Below are 17862 nucleotides of genomic sequence, written 5' to 3'. Positions count from 1 at the left end.
GTGTCCTTGAGATCAGAACGCAATTCACTCACCATGATAGATTAGATACAGACATTGCTGCAACCGGTGAGGGAGTTGTCTCTCGATGTCACAATATTGAACCGTAGAGCCTCTTGACAGGACCACTGCAGGCTTCTGCTCTGCTGTCGGAACAGGCACAGCCCACTTACTTGCTCAGGATTTGAACAGACCTGTGAAGAAAATGGAAACAGTGATGTCTCTAGGACATCATCTTATGGACTTCAGTCAGTTTCTTTCACCCAGGCAAAAATGCCAGGCTCAAAGACAAATATCTCTGCATACAATTCTTTAGGTGTCTATAAATATATTTCATATATTTCATATATTGTCCTATAATCTTGAACCAAAATTTTCTCTGGGCAAAATTTAACTCCATCAATACTGTTATCATTAATAGCTCAGGCTATTTTCTGTTATTCTAATAAATACTTATTATGCATACAATACATGTGATAATAACATGAATGTGGGTTATGAATATTAATGACATTCATATAATATACTGATCCTACTTTCAAGAAATATTTTATACCAATAGGTCACTAAAGCATAATAGATTTTCTGCAAAAGTCATCACAGGATACATAGACATAGAAGAGAGTCTTAGAAGAGACCCATCAGTTATTATCAAAACACATAGTTAAACATTTTTTTTTAAAAAAATCTAATGTCCAAGAGTTTTAGAAGGTCAGTTTATTGTCTCTAACATAAGTAAGCTTGAAGCAAAGAAGTTTACAGAAAATAGAAGAATTCCACTGGGCAACAACAGATCTTTCTTTCGTGTCTCAACATGTGTTCTCTTCCTGACCTTAATTTGGGCTGCTGAGAGCCAGTGAGAGTCTGCACACCAGCCAACAGAGAGGGGAAAGAAAAAAAAAAAGAATATGTGTCCTAAAATTTACAGAGAACATTTATGCTTGAATTTTATTGATTAGAGCCTGGTAATTTGGACACTTTTATTCAGAAGAAGATAAAAATGCAGCTGTTTCTCTGGATTTTTTTTACATCGAAATATTTACTAATGTGTCTACCTCTAGGGAAGGGTGAAGCAGATTGGGAGGAAAACTAGCAGAATCTGTCCCCACACTCAACACACAATAAGTTTGACTCTGAAGTATTTTATAAATTTGGTACCTTTCACAGAAAATGAACCTTCAATGGTAGAGAGGTGGAATCAGCCTATAGGTTACGAATAACTTTATATTCATGATTTATAGAAATAAACATCACACGTCTTCTTGCCTAGATCAGTCAATGGTCAACATATATGTATTGTGTCCGAGTACTCACCAGATTAAAAATAATTATTAAGGATAGTGTGATGGATAATCTTTAATGCCAGCTGACTGGACCATGAAACACTGACCAAATCAGCCAAGCACATGTCTAGATGTAATCCATGAGGGTATATGTTATGTGTGCTCTGTCCCAGTCCATGGATGGATTAATAGCTTGAACAGGTACCTGGGAGACTAAGAGACTGTGAGAGGTGGGGACACACTGGAGGAAGTTGGTCATTTGGGGTTTCTCCGTAAAAGCTATACCTTGCCCTAGTTCCCTCCCACTACTGAATCACTGTACTTGTTTCCCGTCTGCCATGAGATGGGGAGCCTCAGATACATCCACTGGTTACCATGGTAACCTGCCTCACCTGGGGTACAGATGAAATGGAGCCAGGGAATATGTAATTGCTGTGGGACAACAGTCTTGTACCCTGTAAAGATTGTCTCTTGTGCTTGTTTAATAAAATGCTGATTGGCCAGTAGCCAGGCAGGAAGTAGAGGCGGGGCAACCAGAACAGGAGAATTCTGGGAAGAGAAAAGGCTCAGTCTGCAATCATCACCCAGATGCAGAGGAAGCAAGATGATAATGCCTCACTAATAAAAGGTACCAAGCCATGTGGCTAACACAGACAAGAATTATGGGTTAACGTAAGACTTAATAAGAAAGCCTGAGCTAATAGGCCAACCATTTTATAATTTAATGTAGGCTTCTGTGTATTTCTTTGGGACTGAACAACTGCAAGACTCGGTAGGACAGAAACCGCTGTCAACATGTATTAAAATTCAGAAGTGGTGGTTAGCTAAAACAAATCCTTCTACATTTAAGTTTCACTTGGTCACAGCCATTTTAAACTTATAAAAAGAAATACAAGATTAATAAAATATAGTCCATATAAAGAACTCACATAGATGCATCCAACAAATTAGACAAAATTATACATGAAATAAAAATCAGTGATTTTGTACTAGTGTATTTGGGTCAACCATGGCAGAACAGAGAACTAAACTTAATTCTAATTATTCCAAATCTGACCAGAAACTGAATGGAAGAAAAAAATTTGATCCTCTCATACAATGAGCAGTTATGAAGGTCCACATGCTAAACTGACTGAGTACATTCCAAAAGAAACTGTCAAGTGTATCCCTCTTTGGTTAACTGTTAAATCACATAGATGGACATTGCTAAGAACACAGAAAGTCCATGTTTGGTCACCCTGACCATTCTCAACCTTTTTTGCGTACTGCTTGACACTGACCAAGGACTCAGTTACTGTGAACAACATGTGTGGAACATTTTCCAATGCAATACATTCTTCTGGATATACTTAATTCTTTCTTTAGAGAGCTGTGTATCTGGATATCATTATTTTAATACACAATCAAATTCCCTTGACTGAATTATACTTTGGATTTTTACAAGGAGTTTCCATCGAAGGATATAATTACAGGAAATGATAAGCAAACACAGGACCTATGAAATGAGCTACTGGGCTTGTTAGAATATTCACCAACACAAAAAATACTGTCTTTATGAACATTCACAGGAGGAAAGCTCTGTCAGATTTCAATACCAGGAAAAATACTGTTCTCAATTTACGCATAAATTTATAACTTTCAGCCAAAATGTACTATAATGAAAAACAGCTCTCTGTCATGTCATTGTGGTGCAGTACAGTGTATTTTCATGTTGGGGGAAACCTTTCAAAGCATATGAGGTGGAATGACATCACCGAGTGCCCAGGTGGGCTGGAAACTTTAAGTGCAGATCCAGGGGCTTCTGTGTGGTCACTCTTAACACAGAGTTAAGGAAAATAGCTTGTGAACTTAATGAAATACCGTCTAATTAATATAGATTTTAGACACAAGTAGCTCTTAAACATAACAATGCATCACTGGGACGGTGCTTTAATAAAACGTTTAGACATCTATTATTCATGAATAAGATTTTATGTTTCTAATGCAGCTGAAGAGATACTATTTTTTTGTCAAGCTCACCAAGTTACAATGACTTTGTGATTCCATAACACAATATACAAAGTAACTTTGGAGATAATAAAGCTATAAAATATTACTTGGAAAAATAATCACAGTGTTCAAAAGTTTGGGCCATAAAGACTCATGTACTAATTATAGAAATAAAAATTTCATTAAAAATGTACTACCTGCATTTCATGAATTGCAGTGTTTTGCTCAAAAAAAAAAAAAAAGATCTTGGACCTGAAAGAAGATACCAAGTACAATATTCTGATGTCTAACAGATGACCCATTCTGCTCTAAGTGGCATGCTGTATTGGTGGTGATGTAGACATTCATTCATATTCTGCTCTAAATACTGCAAGAGACAATGGACACAAATGAATAAAATACACCAGTTATATTATATTATATTGGGAAGAATACTTTTATACTGATGATTCAAAGCCGATGTCAGGGAGACAAATTACCATGAGAATATTAAACTCTTGATTTGTATATAATTTAGATATCTTTAAATATCACATGACATCAGTGATCTCCTTCCTTTTCAGTTTACTTACAAACAAACTCTATGGGTCCATATTTTAAATTCTAGGCTCTCACGGTGGTTGCTTGCCTGCAAAACTCATTACAAATACTGCCATATACCACACGTGTTGATTATTCTCAATCACCCAACAGATTAATTCTCCTATACTCTCTCTTATCCACATGCTTTGGGGGAAATGTACGAGATCCACAAGTCCTATGAATCGTTACCTCAATGCTTCATACCCTTTTGAATTAAGCGCTATCAAATTTAGCAGTTAAAATGTATGCTATATGTCGTTTCCCAGAGCTGCTGTCAGTTTAGAAAGAAAACGACTTGTGTCTTTTGTTAGCTATATTCTTAAGATTCAAAGCTCTCCAGGTATTAACAAACCTGGAGACAGGCTTGAGAGTGCACCACGCCACAACACAGAGAGACCTGACCTAACTTAATGGACAATAATAAGTTCACAAGTTATTTCAGTTTCACCGAATAAAAAATTTACTGAGTAATCTTGATCTCACTTCACAGTGCTCCCACTGGCGACCACGGCTTCTTCTATTCCATTCTTAAGCACAGATACTGGCTCAAAGATGACACATTTCATTCACGAGACACGAACCTTACATAACAGTCACAGTAGAGTGAAAAGGGCAGGGTTCAGAGAAGTCTCTCTGAAGACAGAACAGACAGTTGACCCACACAGAGTGGGTCACTGTGGGCAGCTGAAGACGATTTTCAGAAGCACAGTGTGGGATCTGTTGGTGTCACAGAGAACTTTGCAACTTCAAGGTAGTGCTGGCTCAGGGCAGCGTGGGCTCAGGGCAAGGAGAAGATAGATGTAGGACCAGGAAGAGACTCTGCCATTCAACGGGGTCATCTCAAGCAGCAGGGAGAATGCTAGCAGATGCAAAGGGGACAGTCAAGAGCTCATTTCCTCTCCATTCCGTGATGAATACACAACATGCTGGATGACCAGGGGTTACTGCGGTGTGCTCCTGTTTTAGATGCCCTTCTTTTTATTATCCAGATGAGGCGGTGATAGCTTTGATAAGTTCACAGGCATGGTTTGAAGATGCCCATATGCCTATACCATCCCATTTTACTGTAAGTTAATAGACTGTCCTTTCTTACCGGCAGGAAAAACTTCCCTTATCATCCAAGCCGTTCTAGACAGAAGGTGATTTCTTGCTTGCACAAACATGGGGCAGAGCCATTCTGCCTCACAGTTGTGACCAGCATAGATACAACTGCTGCTTCGCAAAAATAATTACCTGGAGCAAGGAAGAGCCTGAAATCCACCATCTCACAAGAAATGAGTGCTTAGAGGATGGGGATGGTCAGAAACGAGGCACGGTCTGATCTCCCGAAGTCAGAACAGTTCACCCAGCCCACGAACTCACAGAGCACCTGCCCAGCCACACAGTCTGCGCTGCCGATACACATCTCACAGACTATCCATCACCCTAAAGGTGCGTCCAGTCAGCCTCAGCTGCAGGGTAACAGATCCTGGCCACAGAGGAGCCCAGAGGAAAAACGAGTCAGTCAGCAGCCCCGCAAGTCAACCTGATCACTTCGTTCCTATCAGGGCTCTGGAAACATCCCTACCGTCCAGTTAGAGTTCCTCTCAACAACAGTCCCCCAGGCCCTTCTGTTCAGTGACTTTCTAGAAGACATTCCCTAGAAGGCCTGAAGACCCGAGTCTCAGATGGAGACCCTGAAGTACCTGCCATTTTTAGTACCCAGCTGAAGAAAGGGACAGTCCAGCTTTCCTAGAAACTTCCATGGTGACTCAGCCACAGACCTAAAGTCTAGCAACACATCAGGAAAAGCTGAAAAATGAACTTCTTTTGCTACAAAAATACATTATCATCATCATTACCACTGCCATTATATTTTTTTGGAATTGGTGTAATGAGGCAGGCAATATAAAATTGCTTCATGAATTAAAAATAATTCCTTCCATACCTTTATAAGTATTATAGAAATAATTAAAATTTATAGAAAATTAGAAATGGAATTTTTTTCAGGATGTTTACTAAAAGAATTGCCTCTTTTCTTTTCAACTATAAAATTTTAGTGTTTGTTTATTTATTTATTTATTTTTTTGGTTTTTCGAGACAGGGTTTCTCTGCAGCTTTAGAGCCTGTCCTGGAGCTAGCTCTTGTAGACCAGGCTGGTCTCGAACTCACAGAGATCTGCCTGCCTCTGCCTCCCGAGTGCTGTAGTGTTTATTTTTTTATTTTAGGGTCATAGTTAAGGTTTGGGACTTGTTTACTTTTTTCTTTTAAATTGTATGCATATTTATTTGTCTGCTTATTTATTTATTCTTTTCAGATTGGGGCTCATGTAACCCACGTTAGCCTGAAACTCACTGTGTCGCTGAGGATGACTTTGAAATTGTGCAGAGATGAAGCCCTCTGCTCTCACATTCTGAGTCCTGCATTACAGGCAGGCATCCACAACGCCTGGTTTAATGTGGGAGTTGGGGATCAAACCCAGAGTAGCATGCACGCTAGGCAAGCACTCTTCAAACTCAGCTAAATCTCTAGCTGAAATTATTTATGCTTTTAAGCTATTTTATCCTGACTTAGATTTGCTTACCAACTATAAAATATGAAACGTGTTAACTCCAGAGAATCAGTCACGTTTTCAAAACCGTTTTGCCTCTTGATTCTATTGAGAACATTGGCTAGTGGTATGAGAATTAGTATCTTTTGGTTTGCAAAGTAGGGCTAACTAAAAATGACATTCTATCAATTTCTATAATCTTAACGTTTTTAGCAGAATGCAGAAATATATCCCTCTGTAACACCTGAGTGATTAAGGTCGGCATGGATAATAACCTCTACTCTACAAAGGTTCAAGAACCTTCCAAGCTGGCTTTGTACCCACTGGTATCTACCCTGAAAATACTATCTTGGCACAGGTTGAAAAATTCCCACATTGAAACTTCAGATCAGCACAGATGGTAACCTTGGAGACAAGCTAATGCAAAGTTTCATGTGTCTTTTCTCCACAGTGCAGCTGTCATTTTGCATGTATTGAAGTCACTTCATGGCAGTATTAGTATTCAGTTGGGTGTGTCAGCAATGGGTCTAAAGCTTTTGTTGAAGAGACCTGGCTATACACATGCCAGTCTGAAGCAAGCTCCTACCTCCAGACTACAATGAGTCTTTGATATATTCAGAGAAATACTCCATAATGACCTTGCAGCCATTTTAAAATATGTTGTCACTGAAACAGAGATCACTCCAAAACTCAAGTTTGTGATATCTTCATCCATCTCGATAAATGATTACATAATACGGTGCTAGAATTTCATGAGACAAATTTGTGTTATTTTAGCCTGAACTACAAAGACAACTTTCTGGCTGTCCACTGAACCCTTCTTTTCTGATCATGTTCCTCTACTGCCTGTAGAATCTTTCAATTCCACATCTTATTGGTTCTTTCCCTTCTGTGACCCCGATTCTGCAGTCTTTGTTTGCCTTATCTGTGAGTTCAAACGATGCCTCTGTTCTCATTTGCTTCCCTTGACGAAGTCTAGAAAGCTCTACTCTAGACACATTGCATTCCTTTTCACCAACCATGGATGCTTCCTGGTATTCACCTCAACAGCTTCATCAGCAGCCAACCAGCCCAGATTTAACCAAGGAAGCCTTTGGTCAGAATCCACTCCCTCCGTGTGGCTTCTGCTCCCTGGAGATGAGCACTTCCAGCTTGCACTAAACTCCACCAAGGAATCACCATATCCGGTGTCTGTGCTTCGAGGCTCCGTCTAGTGGCATGTTCCACACTTGCGCACTGAGAGCGGCTGGATTTGGCTTTTGTGGTGCTGTTTTCCCTTCCGCCCTGGTTATCACGTGGGCATACCTATCTCTGCACAAGGTCACGTCCACATTATTTTTAGTCTTAGCCCATTTTTTCCACGTTCATTAACCGGGAATCAAATATAATTGTTTTAAATGGACCAACACAATCAGTGAAATGAAATTCTCTTAACAGTTCCTTTGTGCAGTTTTCAACCCTTAGCGTCTAGTGGGGATCAGTGTTGTCTGATGAGAACCTGAGGGACTTCCCCAAGCACCAGTGTTTTATGCTACACTTTGCACGTTATCGTCAGCTATAATTTATTATATATGCCATGAAAAGTCCCTTTAACACTGCAAATAATATTTTAAAACAATTTTAAGAAAACACAGATACATTCAAATTCCCTGTTTTGAAGTGAAACCCCATCATCTAAACATTATGGTCAGGATCCTCTTCACACTGACTATTCCATCGATCCTCTTTTCCCACTCGCATTAATTACCCACTCTGCAGGGAAATGATGCTCACCCCCCCTCTGAAAGCTGAGTATAGCAATCTGCACTTTGGAAAGAGTTAGAAGTCAAGCTCAGTCCTCAGCCCCAAGCTCGCATCTTCCAGGTGCACACCATTCTACTCAAGAGCAGCAATGAACTAGCAAGCGTTTGAAAGAGTACAATCTGGCTCAACCAGCCGTGCTTTCAGATCTTACAATGCACTTTGATGAGTCACTAAAGGTTCAATCCCATGTGGATGAGCCAGTCAAAAAGACTGCCAAAAAGCGAGCTTCATTAAAGACAGAAAGAAACAAAGCAGCAGATTGAATTTAAAAAATATATTTCAAGTAGAAAAAAATACTTAGGCACATTAAATGAATCTTTGTGTACTCTCAGAACATATGCATTGCAACACTCAGAAGTGATTTTGGAAGAGAACGGAAAACTTCCGGTAAACAATGCATTTAAGAATGCAAGGCAGTATATATAAACAGATGGATTCTTATCTCCCCACCCCTGCTAACCCTGAAGATTGCTTTAAGGTCCATCACTGCATAGCCCAGATTGATGTGCCAACATTCGTCTCAAAATGCCTCCACCCCTCCAGCCCTCTAAGCCCTGTCAACACGAGTCTGGTTTCTCTCGGAACAAACTAATGAACTCCACACCCATATGTTCCAGAACAGACAGAAAAGATCATTGTGTTCTTGCTTCCAGGAATCTCCCTCTCTCCTTGATTAAAAAAATTTATACAGCCCTGCTTAAGTATCAGTAATTCAAAACTCTGAAAAATTTAGCCTCATTACGTAGTGTACGTATTTTTGCCATACTGTTTCTCAGATTTTTTTTCATATTATGGTTTTATCTTCTGTGAAAGAGGAGCATTGTCAGTAGCAATGTATTATTTGATTACACAAGCAAGAATTATCTGTTTAAAAATTTGCACTTTGAAGCTTCTGGCTTTGGGGGTGGAGAATATCCATTTCCTATAACGAAAATAAGGATAATAAAAAAACAAAGTATAGTAATACTTATTTAAAATATAATGACTTGTAGATATTTTAGAACATTCAAAAGAGCAAGAGAAATTCAATAATTATTGATGCACGTATTTTATCTGAATCCAAATAAATCTTCAAAGTTATTGACATTTCTTTGTTTGAAAGCAAAGGCTTCTACATAAAATATTCAGTTTCCAAAAAGCAAGACAGACAGATAGACAAACAGACAGAATTTTTTTCAGAAAGAAACTTGTTCATTGCCAAATGGTCAGCCCTGAAAACATACACAGAGGTAACATTATACGAACTGAGCAGATTATATTTAGCAATATATATGTATATACATACATACATACATACATACATACACACACATATATGCATAGAATAACAATAAAAACAGGCTACGGATTTGAAGGAGACTTGGTAGAGTTATATGAAAGGGTTTGGAGAGAGAAAAGTGGAGAATAAACGTAATTTTATTATAATGTAAAGAAAAATATTTCTTAAAGGAAAGAAAAGAAAAAATAAGAAGGAAAGAAACCTTGCTTCCAAGAGAAGAAATGGCCACAGCAGCTGGGCAGCCCTACAGGTAGCGAGCATGTGGAGAATGCCAGTTTGAGGATATGGTAGTTCCTGGTGAGGTGTTTCCCACAGACACGGACTCCAAGAAATGTACTTGCACACAATTCTTTTGATTCAGCAAATGTGTTTTTTTTTTCTTTAGGACATTACTTTAAAATAACATGATCAAAATCAGTTCTTATCTCCTTCTCCTCCCTGAATGTGGGAAAGAACAGACTTCTTAAAGAGCCTCTGACCTATAGTCCTCCACTTATGTACTTTAGAGAGCAGGCTCTCTGCTCCTCCCTGTTCTAGAGACAGCCGCTTCTTTTCGTGCAGTGCCAGCCTCCTTCCAGAGACACGATGGTGAAGGTCGGAGTGAACAGATTTGGCCGTATTGGACACCTGGTTACCAGGGCTGCCTTCACTTCTGGCAAAGTGGACGTTGTTGCCCTCAATGACCCTTTCATTTACCTCAACTACATGGTCTACATGTTCCAGTATGACTCCATCCACGGCAAGTTCAAAGGCACAGTTAAGGCTGAGAATGGGAAGCTTGTCATCAATGGGAAGGCCACCACCATCTTCCAGGAGCGAGATCCCGCCAACATCCAATGGGGTGATGCCGGCGCCTGAGTATGTTGTGGAGTCGACCGGTGTCTTCACCACCATGGAGAAGGCTGGGGCCCACTTGAAGGGTGGGGCCAAAAAGGTCATCGTCTCCGCCCCTTCTGCAGATGCCCCCATGTTTGTGATGGGTGTGAACCATGACAAGTATGACAATTCCCTCAAGATTGTCAGCAATGCTTCCTGCACCGCCATCTGCTTAAGCCCCTTGGCCAAGGTCATCCATGACAACTTTGGCATTGTGGAAGGGCTCATGACCACAGTCCATGCCATCACGGCCACCCAGAAGACTGTGGATGGCCCCTCTTGGAAGCTGTGGCGAGACGGCCGTGGCGCTGCCCAGAACGTCATCCCTGCATCCACTGGCACTGCCAAGGCTGTGGGCAAAGTCATCCCAGAGCTGAACGGGAAGCTCACGGGCATGGCCTTCCGTGTTCCTACCCCCAATGTGTTCGTCGTGGATCTGACATGCGGCCTGGAGAAAGCTGCCAAGTATGACAACATCAAGAAGGTGGTGAAGCAGGCATCTGAGGGCCCACTAAAGGGCATCCTGGGCTACACTGAGGACCAGGTTGTCTCCTGTGACTTTAACAGTGACTCCCACTCTTCCACCTTTGATGCTGGGCTGGCATTGCTCTCAATGACAACTTTGTAAAGCTCATTTCCTGGTAAGACAATGAATTCGGCTACAGCAACAGAGTGGTGGACCTCATGGCCTACATGGCCTCCAAGGAGTAAGAAGCCTGCTCTGGACCACCTACCCCAGCAAGAACACAGCAAGAGAGAGGCCCTCGGCTGCTGAGCAGTTCCTGTCCTAACTCAGCCTTTGACACTGAGCATCTCCCTCAGTTTCCATCCCAGAATCCCAGAATAGCAGGAGGGGCTTAGAGAGCCCTACTCTCTTGAATACCATCAATAAAGTTCATTGTACCCCTCAAAAAAAATAGAGAGCAAAGATGCTTCCTTTTTAAAAGTTGTTTATGTGTGTATATATGTTTGTATGCATGTATATATGTTTATGTGTGTGCATATACATTTATGTGTGTATGTGTGTGCATGTATATGCATGTTCACTAGTGTACATATGTATGTTTGCATTATGTTTATGTGTGTACATATGCCTATGTGTGTGCGTGTGCATTTATATGTGTACGTATGTTTGTGCATATATGTATGCTTATGTGTGTATATGTTTCTCTGTATATGTGCGTTTATGCACATGTATGTATGTTTATGTGTGTGTGTATTTATGTGTGTATGTATGTTTATGTGTGTGTGTATTATTAAATGACACATCTCCAACTTGTGAAGTTGTCACCTCCTGCTATACTGAAGTTCCCCTAGAGGGTGGGAGCTTTTTATTTAACGTTTCCTTTACTCTCTAGAATGTTTAACTATGTTAATTTTACTACTAACAGATATGAGTCTAGGTAGACTGTCTAATAAATGAGGAAATTCTATATTATTATTTATAAAAAGAACAATATACCATTTTAAGTATCTTTTTTTATTCCTTAATCTTAAATTTCTTAATTCAAGACTCCTCAACCTAAATTTATATCCTATACCTGTTGAATATGTTCTTCATGACATACAAGAGTATTTATATGTTATATGGTGGTCTTATTGCAAAGACACAAATTAATTAATGGCAGTAATTGTAAAGGAAACTATTTACAGACATGGCCTAGAAAAATATTGGCATGCAACACCTTTGAGGTGTGATATATAAAAAGGTAAGGTTAATAATAGTCATTAAGATGTTTTCTGTTCTCTTGAGTCAAAAAAGCTGTCAAAGTCTGGGTTCACTCAATACTTCTACTGTTTCTATTTGCTGATCTGTGCACTAAGAATGATGCAAGCTTGTCTAATGTGGCTTTGGGATTTGCAAGATCGGCTGCAAAGGCTTTGCAAATATCTATAAATGTCAAATGATACAGAGGCTCAAGAGAGAAAGTTCGAGATGCTAACTCTGTAGAAGGCAGCAAAGATTCAAGTCACGCTTCTCTAGGATTCCTGGCGCTTTTACAGTTATTCCTTTGTCTAACACATGCTCAAAGGACAGGAAGAGTGACATGTGCCAGAATGCTAGGAGAGGAAAGAAACTCCCTTGTCACTGAAGGATTTAGGTCCTATTAAAGAAAAAAGGACACAAAATATTAAAGGGATATTAAGTCAAGAAATAATAATTGTTGTGACTAAAAACAAGTCACAGACTAGCGGTGCTCAGACTATGATTTCATATGTGATCAGAGAAGGCTCAGCTCAAAAGAGGCGAGACTTAGGAAGAAAATTCACAACAAGACAACGTAACATATCTCTAAGCATTTGTGAACATGGAAGGGTTGAAAAGGAATCAAAAATAAAAATAGGACATCTGGTGTCTCAGGTAGCTGGTTTAAAGCCCATCATTAGGCACACCTCTGCTGTCTCCAAGAGGCTGGCCCAGAGACAATTTCAGGGTTTCCCAGTGAGCCCCTTGGCAAGTCCCTATTATGACCTCTTTGAATCTGAGGAAACTTTCTCTCTGGTTTGTCACTGACAGCTGCTCCAATGACAGGTTATCTGTGTAGTCACCTCAGCAGGAATATCAGGGCCGCAGTGAAGGGGTTTAAAGAATACAGGTTCTTTATAAAAGTGTGAATGAATGATGAGTCTAAGTCTTCCTTTCAGAAGTGCTTTGTACTATAAATTTGTCAAACATTTTTTATTGTCTTAGAAAACCGCGTTTTGTAAAAGAAATATCCAAATGCAAAGGATATTGCTTACACATTAGACAATAAAACCTAGTATATATTGGGCTTTATTTCTAGTCATATTTTTATAATCACCTCACATTTATACACCATAATGTCTGAAGTGCTTATCGTATCTCCAATTCGGTTGGTAGTACTTGTACTTTATTTCATCTAATCCTTCAAGCTTCAAATTCTGTCCTCACTTGATAAAGTTTCATCAACTTAATAGTGGGGAAAAGAATAGCACTTTCTTGGAGTTTTATAATAAACACCTGATAGTAAATGCCGTACTCTTTGAGACTTCAGGCAGAAGGCAGAATAGCACATAGATACTTTGGCACTCGCACTGAAATGGTATTGGTAGGGTCTACTCACAGCTGTGAGGGCAGCAGGACAGGCCAACTGTGTTCCTCTAGATAGCTGTGCACAGTCACTGTCCATAATGGTCTTCGTGTATGTGCTCCACCCGTACTTGGTAAATCTATCAACACTCATGAGAAAATGCATCAGTGAGGCACCAAGCACCAAAGTGCACTTTCAAACCACTTCCTCACTGAAGAAACAGAAGAATGGAATGTCACTGTGAAGAGGAAAGATGAAATGCGAACTGAACTATGGATTCTCTTAAGAGCCAGGGAAGTAACAGTAAATGGAAGACGATACCAAGATAACCATTTTGTTTCCTCTGTCTCACATGCCAATGCCAGAGCCAGTCTCCACCTAAAATCTAGCTCGCAGACAGCCAGGGAACCAGGGAGGCAATTTTTAACTGTTCTTCCTGTCTTCCAACTCTAGCTCCAGTCTTATTCCCAGCTTGGAGCAGACCACCTGCTGTGGTTGTGGCCACTCCTTTCTCTGTGCCCATGGCCCCTCCTTTCTCTGTGCCCATGGCCCCTCCTTTCTCTGTGCCCATGGCCACACCTTTCTCTGTGCCCATGGCCACTCCTTTCTCTGTGCCCATGGCCACTCCTTTCTCTGTGCTCATGGACTCCTTTCTCTGTGCTCATGAACTCCTTTCTCTGTGTTCTCCTCCAAAAGGACCAAGCAAATCTCTCCAACAGCCTTTCTTCCTTGCCCAATCATTTTGTCTCACCCACCAATGCCAGAGACAGTCTCTCCCTAGAAACCCGCTCATTGTGGTTTCCAAAGAATCAGATCTGATCCTCTTGGTGGTTGAAGCCCATCCTCCTGTAGGCCTTTTACCCCTTTCCTTCTAGATAAATCCCCATCTCTGCCTGTCAGCTCCCCTTACCTAGAAACAAGATCTACCTAGAGGACCCCTTTTAGATCCTTGGTAGTTCCACCTAGCAGAGACTCAGGGGAAACTCTTTACCATGCAACACACAGGCACCACCCACCCCAGAGAGGACAACAGAAACCAAGGAAGATAAGACCAGATATCAACACCTAGGTTTACAGTCATCTGAAACTCAGATGCCTAGTCACCAGAATGAAAACACAAGCAATAACAGCATATCTAACACACTAGACTTCAACTCAAAATTAATTAAGAGATAGGGAAGAATACTTCAGACTCATTAAAGGGAAAAAATAATCCACTAATATGATATTTCAATTCTTAGCATCTATGCCCCAAATACAAGAGCACCCATGCTTTAAAAGAAACATTAGTAAAGTTTAAATCACACATTGACCCTCATACATTGATAATGGGGGACTTCAATACCCCCCTCTTGCCAATAGACAGGCCATCCAGAAAAAACTTAACAGAGAAATGCTAGCGCTAACTGATGTCATACACTAAATGGACTTAGCAGATACTTACATTACATTTCACCCAGACACAACACAATATAGCACATCTCAGGAGCTTGTGGAGTGTCCTTGGAAATTGATCATGGACTTGAACACAAGGCAAATCTCAACAGACACAAGAAAACTGTAGCAACACCCTGCATCCCATTGAACTATGCAGTTAGCTTTATGTCAGCTGGATAGAGGCTAGAGTCATTAGAGGCAACTAATTTGAGAAAATGTCTCTGTAAGACCAAGCTGTAGGCAAGCTTGTAAGACTTTTACATTTTTAAATTAATGATAGTCTATGGTGGGTGGTGCCATCCATGGGCTGGTAGTCCTGGGTTCTATAAGCAAACAGCAGAATAAAACGTGAGGAGGGACCCAGTAAGCAGCAATTCCCCCTGTCCTCTACATCAACTACTTCCTCCAAGTTTCTGCCCAGTTGTAGTTGCTGTCCTGTCTTCCTCTAATGATGAACAATAATATGGAAAAAAGTACCTTCCTCCCCAAGTATGGTATTTCATCATAGTAAGAGCAACCCTAACTAAGACAGTAACCACCACTGGCTAAAGCTGGACATCAACAGCAGAAAGCTTACAAACTCATGGCTACTCAACAACTCACTACTGAATGAAAAATGGATCAAGAAAGAAATTAAAAACTTTTTATTGGTTGTATTCAGCCATACATTTTCTCTGTTCCCCTCCCTTCCTCTCCCCCTGCCCCTTCAACCCTCTCCCATGGTCCCCATGCTTCCAATTTACTCAAGAGATTTTGTTTATTTCTTCTTCCCATGTAGATTAGATCCATGTATGCCTCTCTTAGGGTCCTCATTGTTGTCTAGGTTCTCTGGGATTGTGATTTCTAGGCTGGTTTTCTTTACTTTATGTCTAAAAGCCACTTATGAGTGAGTAAATATGATATTTGTCTTTCTGGGTCTGGGTTACCTCACTCAATATGGTGTTTTCTAGATCCATCCATTTGCCCACAAATTTTAAGATGTTATTATTTTTTCTGTTGTGTAGTACTCCATTGTGTAAATGTACCATAATTTCCTTATCCATTCTTTGGTCAAGGGACATTTAGGTTATTTTCAGGTTCTACTATGACAAACAATTTTTCTATGAACATAGTTGAGCACATGTCCTTGTGGCATGATTGAGCATCCTTTGGATATATACCCAAAAGTGGGATTGCTGGTTTTGGGAAGGTTGTTTTCTAATTTTCTGAGAAATTGCCATGCTGATATCCAAAGGAGCTGTACCAGCTTACACTCCCACCAGCAATGGAAAAGTGTTCCCTTTACTTCACAACCTCTGCAGCATAAGTTGTCATCAGTGTTTTTGCTCTTGGCCATTCTTACAGGTATAAGATGGAACCTCAGAGTTGTTTAAAAACTCTTTATAATTGAATGAAAATGAAAACAAAATAAACCCAAACTTATGGTACACAATGGAGGTAGTTCTAAGAAACAAGTTTATAAAACTAAATGCCTACATCACAAAAACAAAATGGAAAAAAATCTAATATTAGTAATTTAATAGAAACCTGAAAGTTCTAGAACTAAAAGAAGATACAATGCCTGAAAGGAGTAGACATCTATCCAAATTATCCAAACTGAGGGCTGAAAACCAATAAACATACGGAAAGACAAAAGCTACCTGATCATCTCATTAGATGCAGTCAAGGCTTTTAGCAAAATCTAAAACCGCTTCATGCTAAAAGTTCTGAAAAGAATAAACATACAAGGGACATATGTCAACATAATAAAGGCAACTTTCAGCAATCACACAGTCAATGTCAACTTAAATGGAGAGAAATTCTAAGCATTTTCACTAAAATCAGGACAAGGTTGCCCACTATTTCCATACCTAATCAATATAGTGCTTGAAGTCTTATTTAGAACTATAAAGCAACTGAAGGAGATCAAAGAAATATAAATAATAAGAAAGAAACTTTCTAAATTATATACATATATGAAGATGATCTAATTAGAATTGCCAAGTAACAGAGGTGCCTGAGCCCCAGCTGAACAACCCTGTTGGACAACTGAAGCCTCCAAATCAAGGCATGGGTGATAGCTAATCAAAGGGGACCCACGGGAACCACAAAATACCCCAGGCTACTTCGAATGCTACAGGTTGCCCTCCACAACTGGTGGTAAGGCCCTATTGTGGAAGATAATGCCTACAGAACTCACTGAACAATAAGTGGTAGAACTTGCACCTACCTGGAAACTTGATTTTTAATTACTAGTATTCAGGGTCCTGGTTTTGCCTGCTACCAAAGAAGAAAGCTAAATACAAACTCAGCTACAAACCATCTTATTTACAATGGTGACCTACATGCATTTGACCGAGCTGCAATAGTGACACAAAGCTTGTGGGAGTGACCAAGTAATAGCTGATTGGATTTAAGGGTCACTCCATAAATTGGAACCCATCTCTGACAGTGCTCATGTGGCCAAGGACCAGGGACCTAGGGGAGTAGCAAATACTACTGTTCTGCTAAAGGAACACAGCAACAAAATGTCTCATCAGACATCCACAGCCAGACAACACACAGAGAAGGAGAGACTTTGGCACACTTAGTTCTAAATGGAATGTCTCCATTAATTCCCTTCCATCACGGTTCAGGGATCCCCATGAAAGAGGAAATGGAAAGACTGTAAAAACCAGAGGGGATCTGTGACACAGAGGAAGCGAGGCTTTCTAAACACAGCAGGACCACTGCACATATGTACTCTAAGAAACCCTGGCAATATGACAGGGCCTGCACTGGTCTAAGCCAGACGGGGCCCTAGCACTGACGATGGAAGTGGACACACACATACACCCCCAACCCAGAAACCGTCTCCACCTGATAACCATTTACAAATGAAAAAATAGTTTTCTCCAAAGGTGTTTCTCAGGATATACAAACCTACGCAAACCATGAAGGCCAGACCCTAAGCCCAGAAGTAGATGGCTAATACAAAAGAAATTCAGTGTTATTTCAGAAGGCTTATAAGTCTTATAATGATTTTTTTTTGGCATTTGTTTTCTTTTTTCTACA

General features: G+C 40.2%; 1 protein-coding gene and 1 pseudogene across 3 annotated transcripts in view; one reads left to right on the top strand and one right to left on the bottom strand.

The window, feature by feature from the left end:
- Oxr1 (oxidation resistance 1) overlaps nt 1–17862 on the bottom strand; it is a 349606-nt gene that overhangs the window by 276192 nt on the left and 55552 nt on the right. For all 3 annotated transcript variants that reach the window (XM_042055790.1, XM_038343582.2, XM_042055789.1), the window contains one exon: nt 33–191. In XM_042055790.1, coding sequence (XP_041911724.1) covers nt 33–55 — 23 coding nt within the window. In that variant the 5' untranslated portion in view covers nt 56–191. The remainder of the gene's footprint in view (nt 1–32; nt 192–17862) is intronic.
- On the top strand, nt 10049–10984 carry LOC119823528 (annotated as a pseudogene).

Source organism: Arvicola amphibius, chromosome 9 (genome assembly GCF_903992535.2).
Source record: "Arvicola amphibius chromosome 9, mArvAmp1.2, whole genome shotgun sequence".
Taxonomy (NCBI): domain Eukaryota; kingdom Metazoa; phylum Chordata; class Mammalia; order Rodentia; family Cricetidae; genus Arvicola; species Arvicola amphibius.
This window is presented reverse-complemented; position numbering and strand designations above follow the sequence as displayed.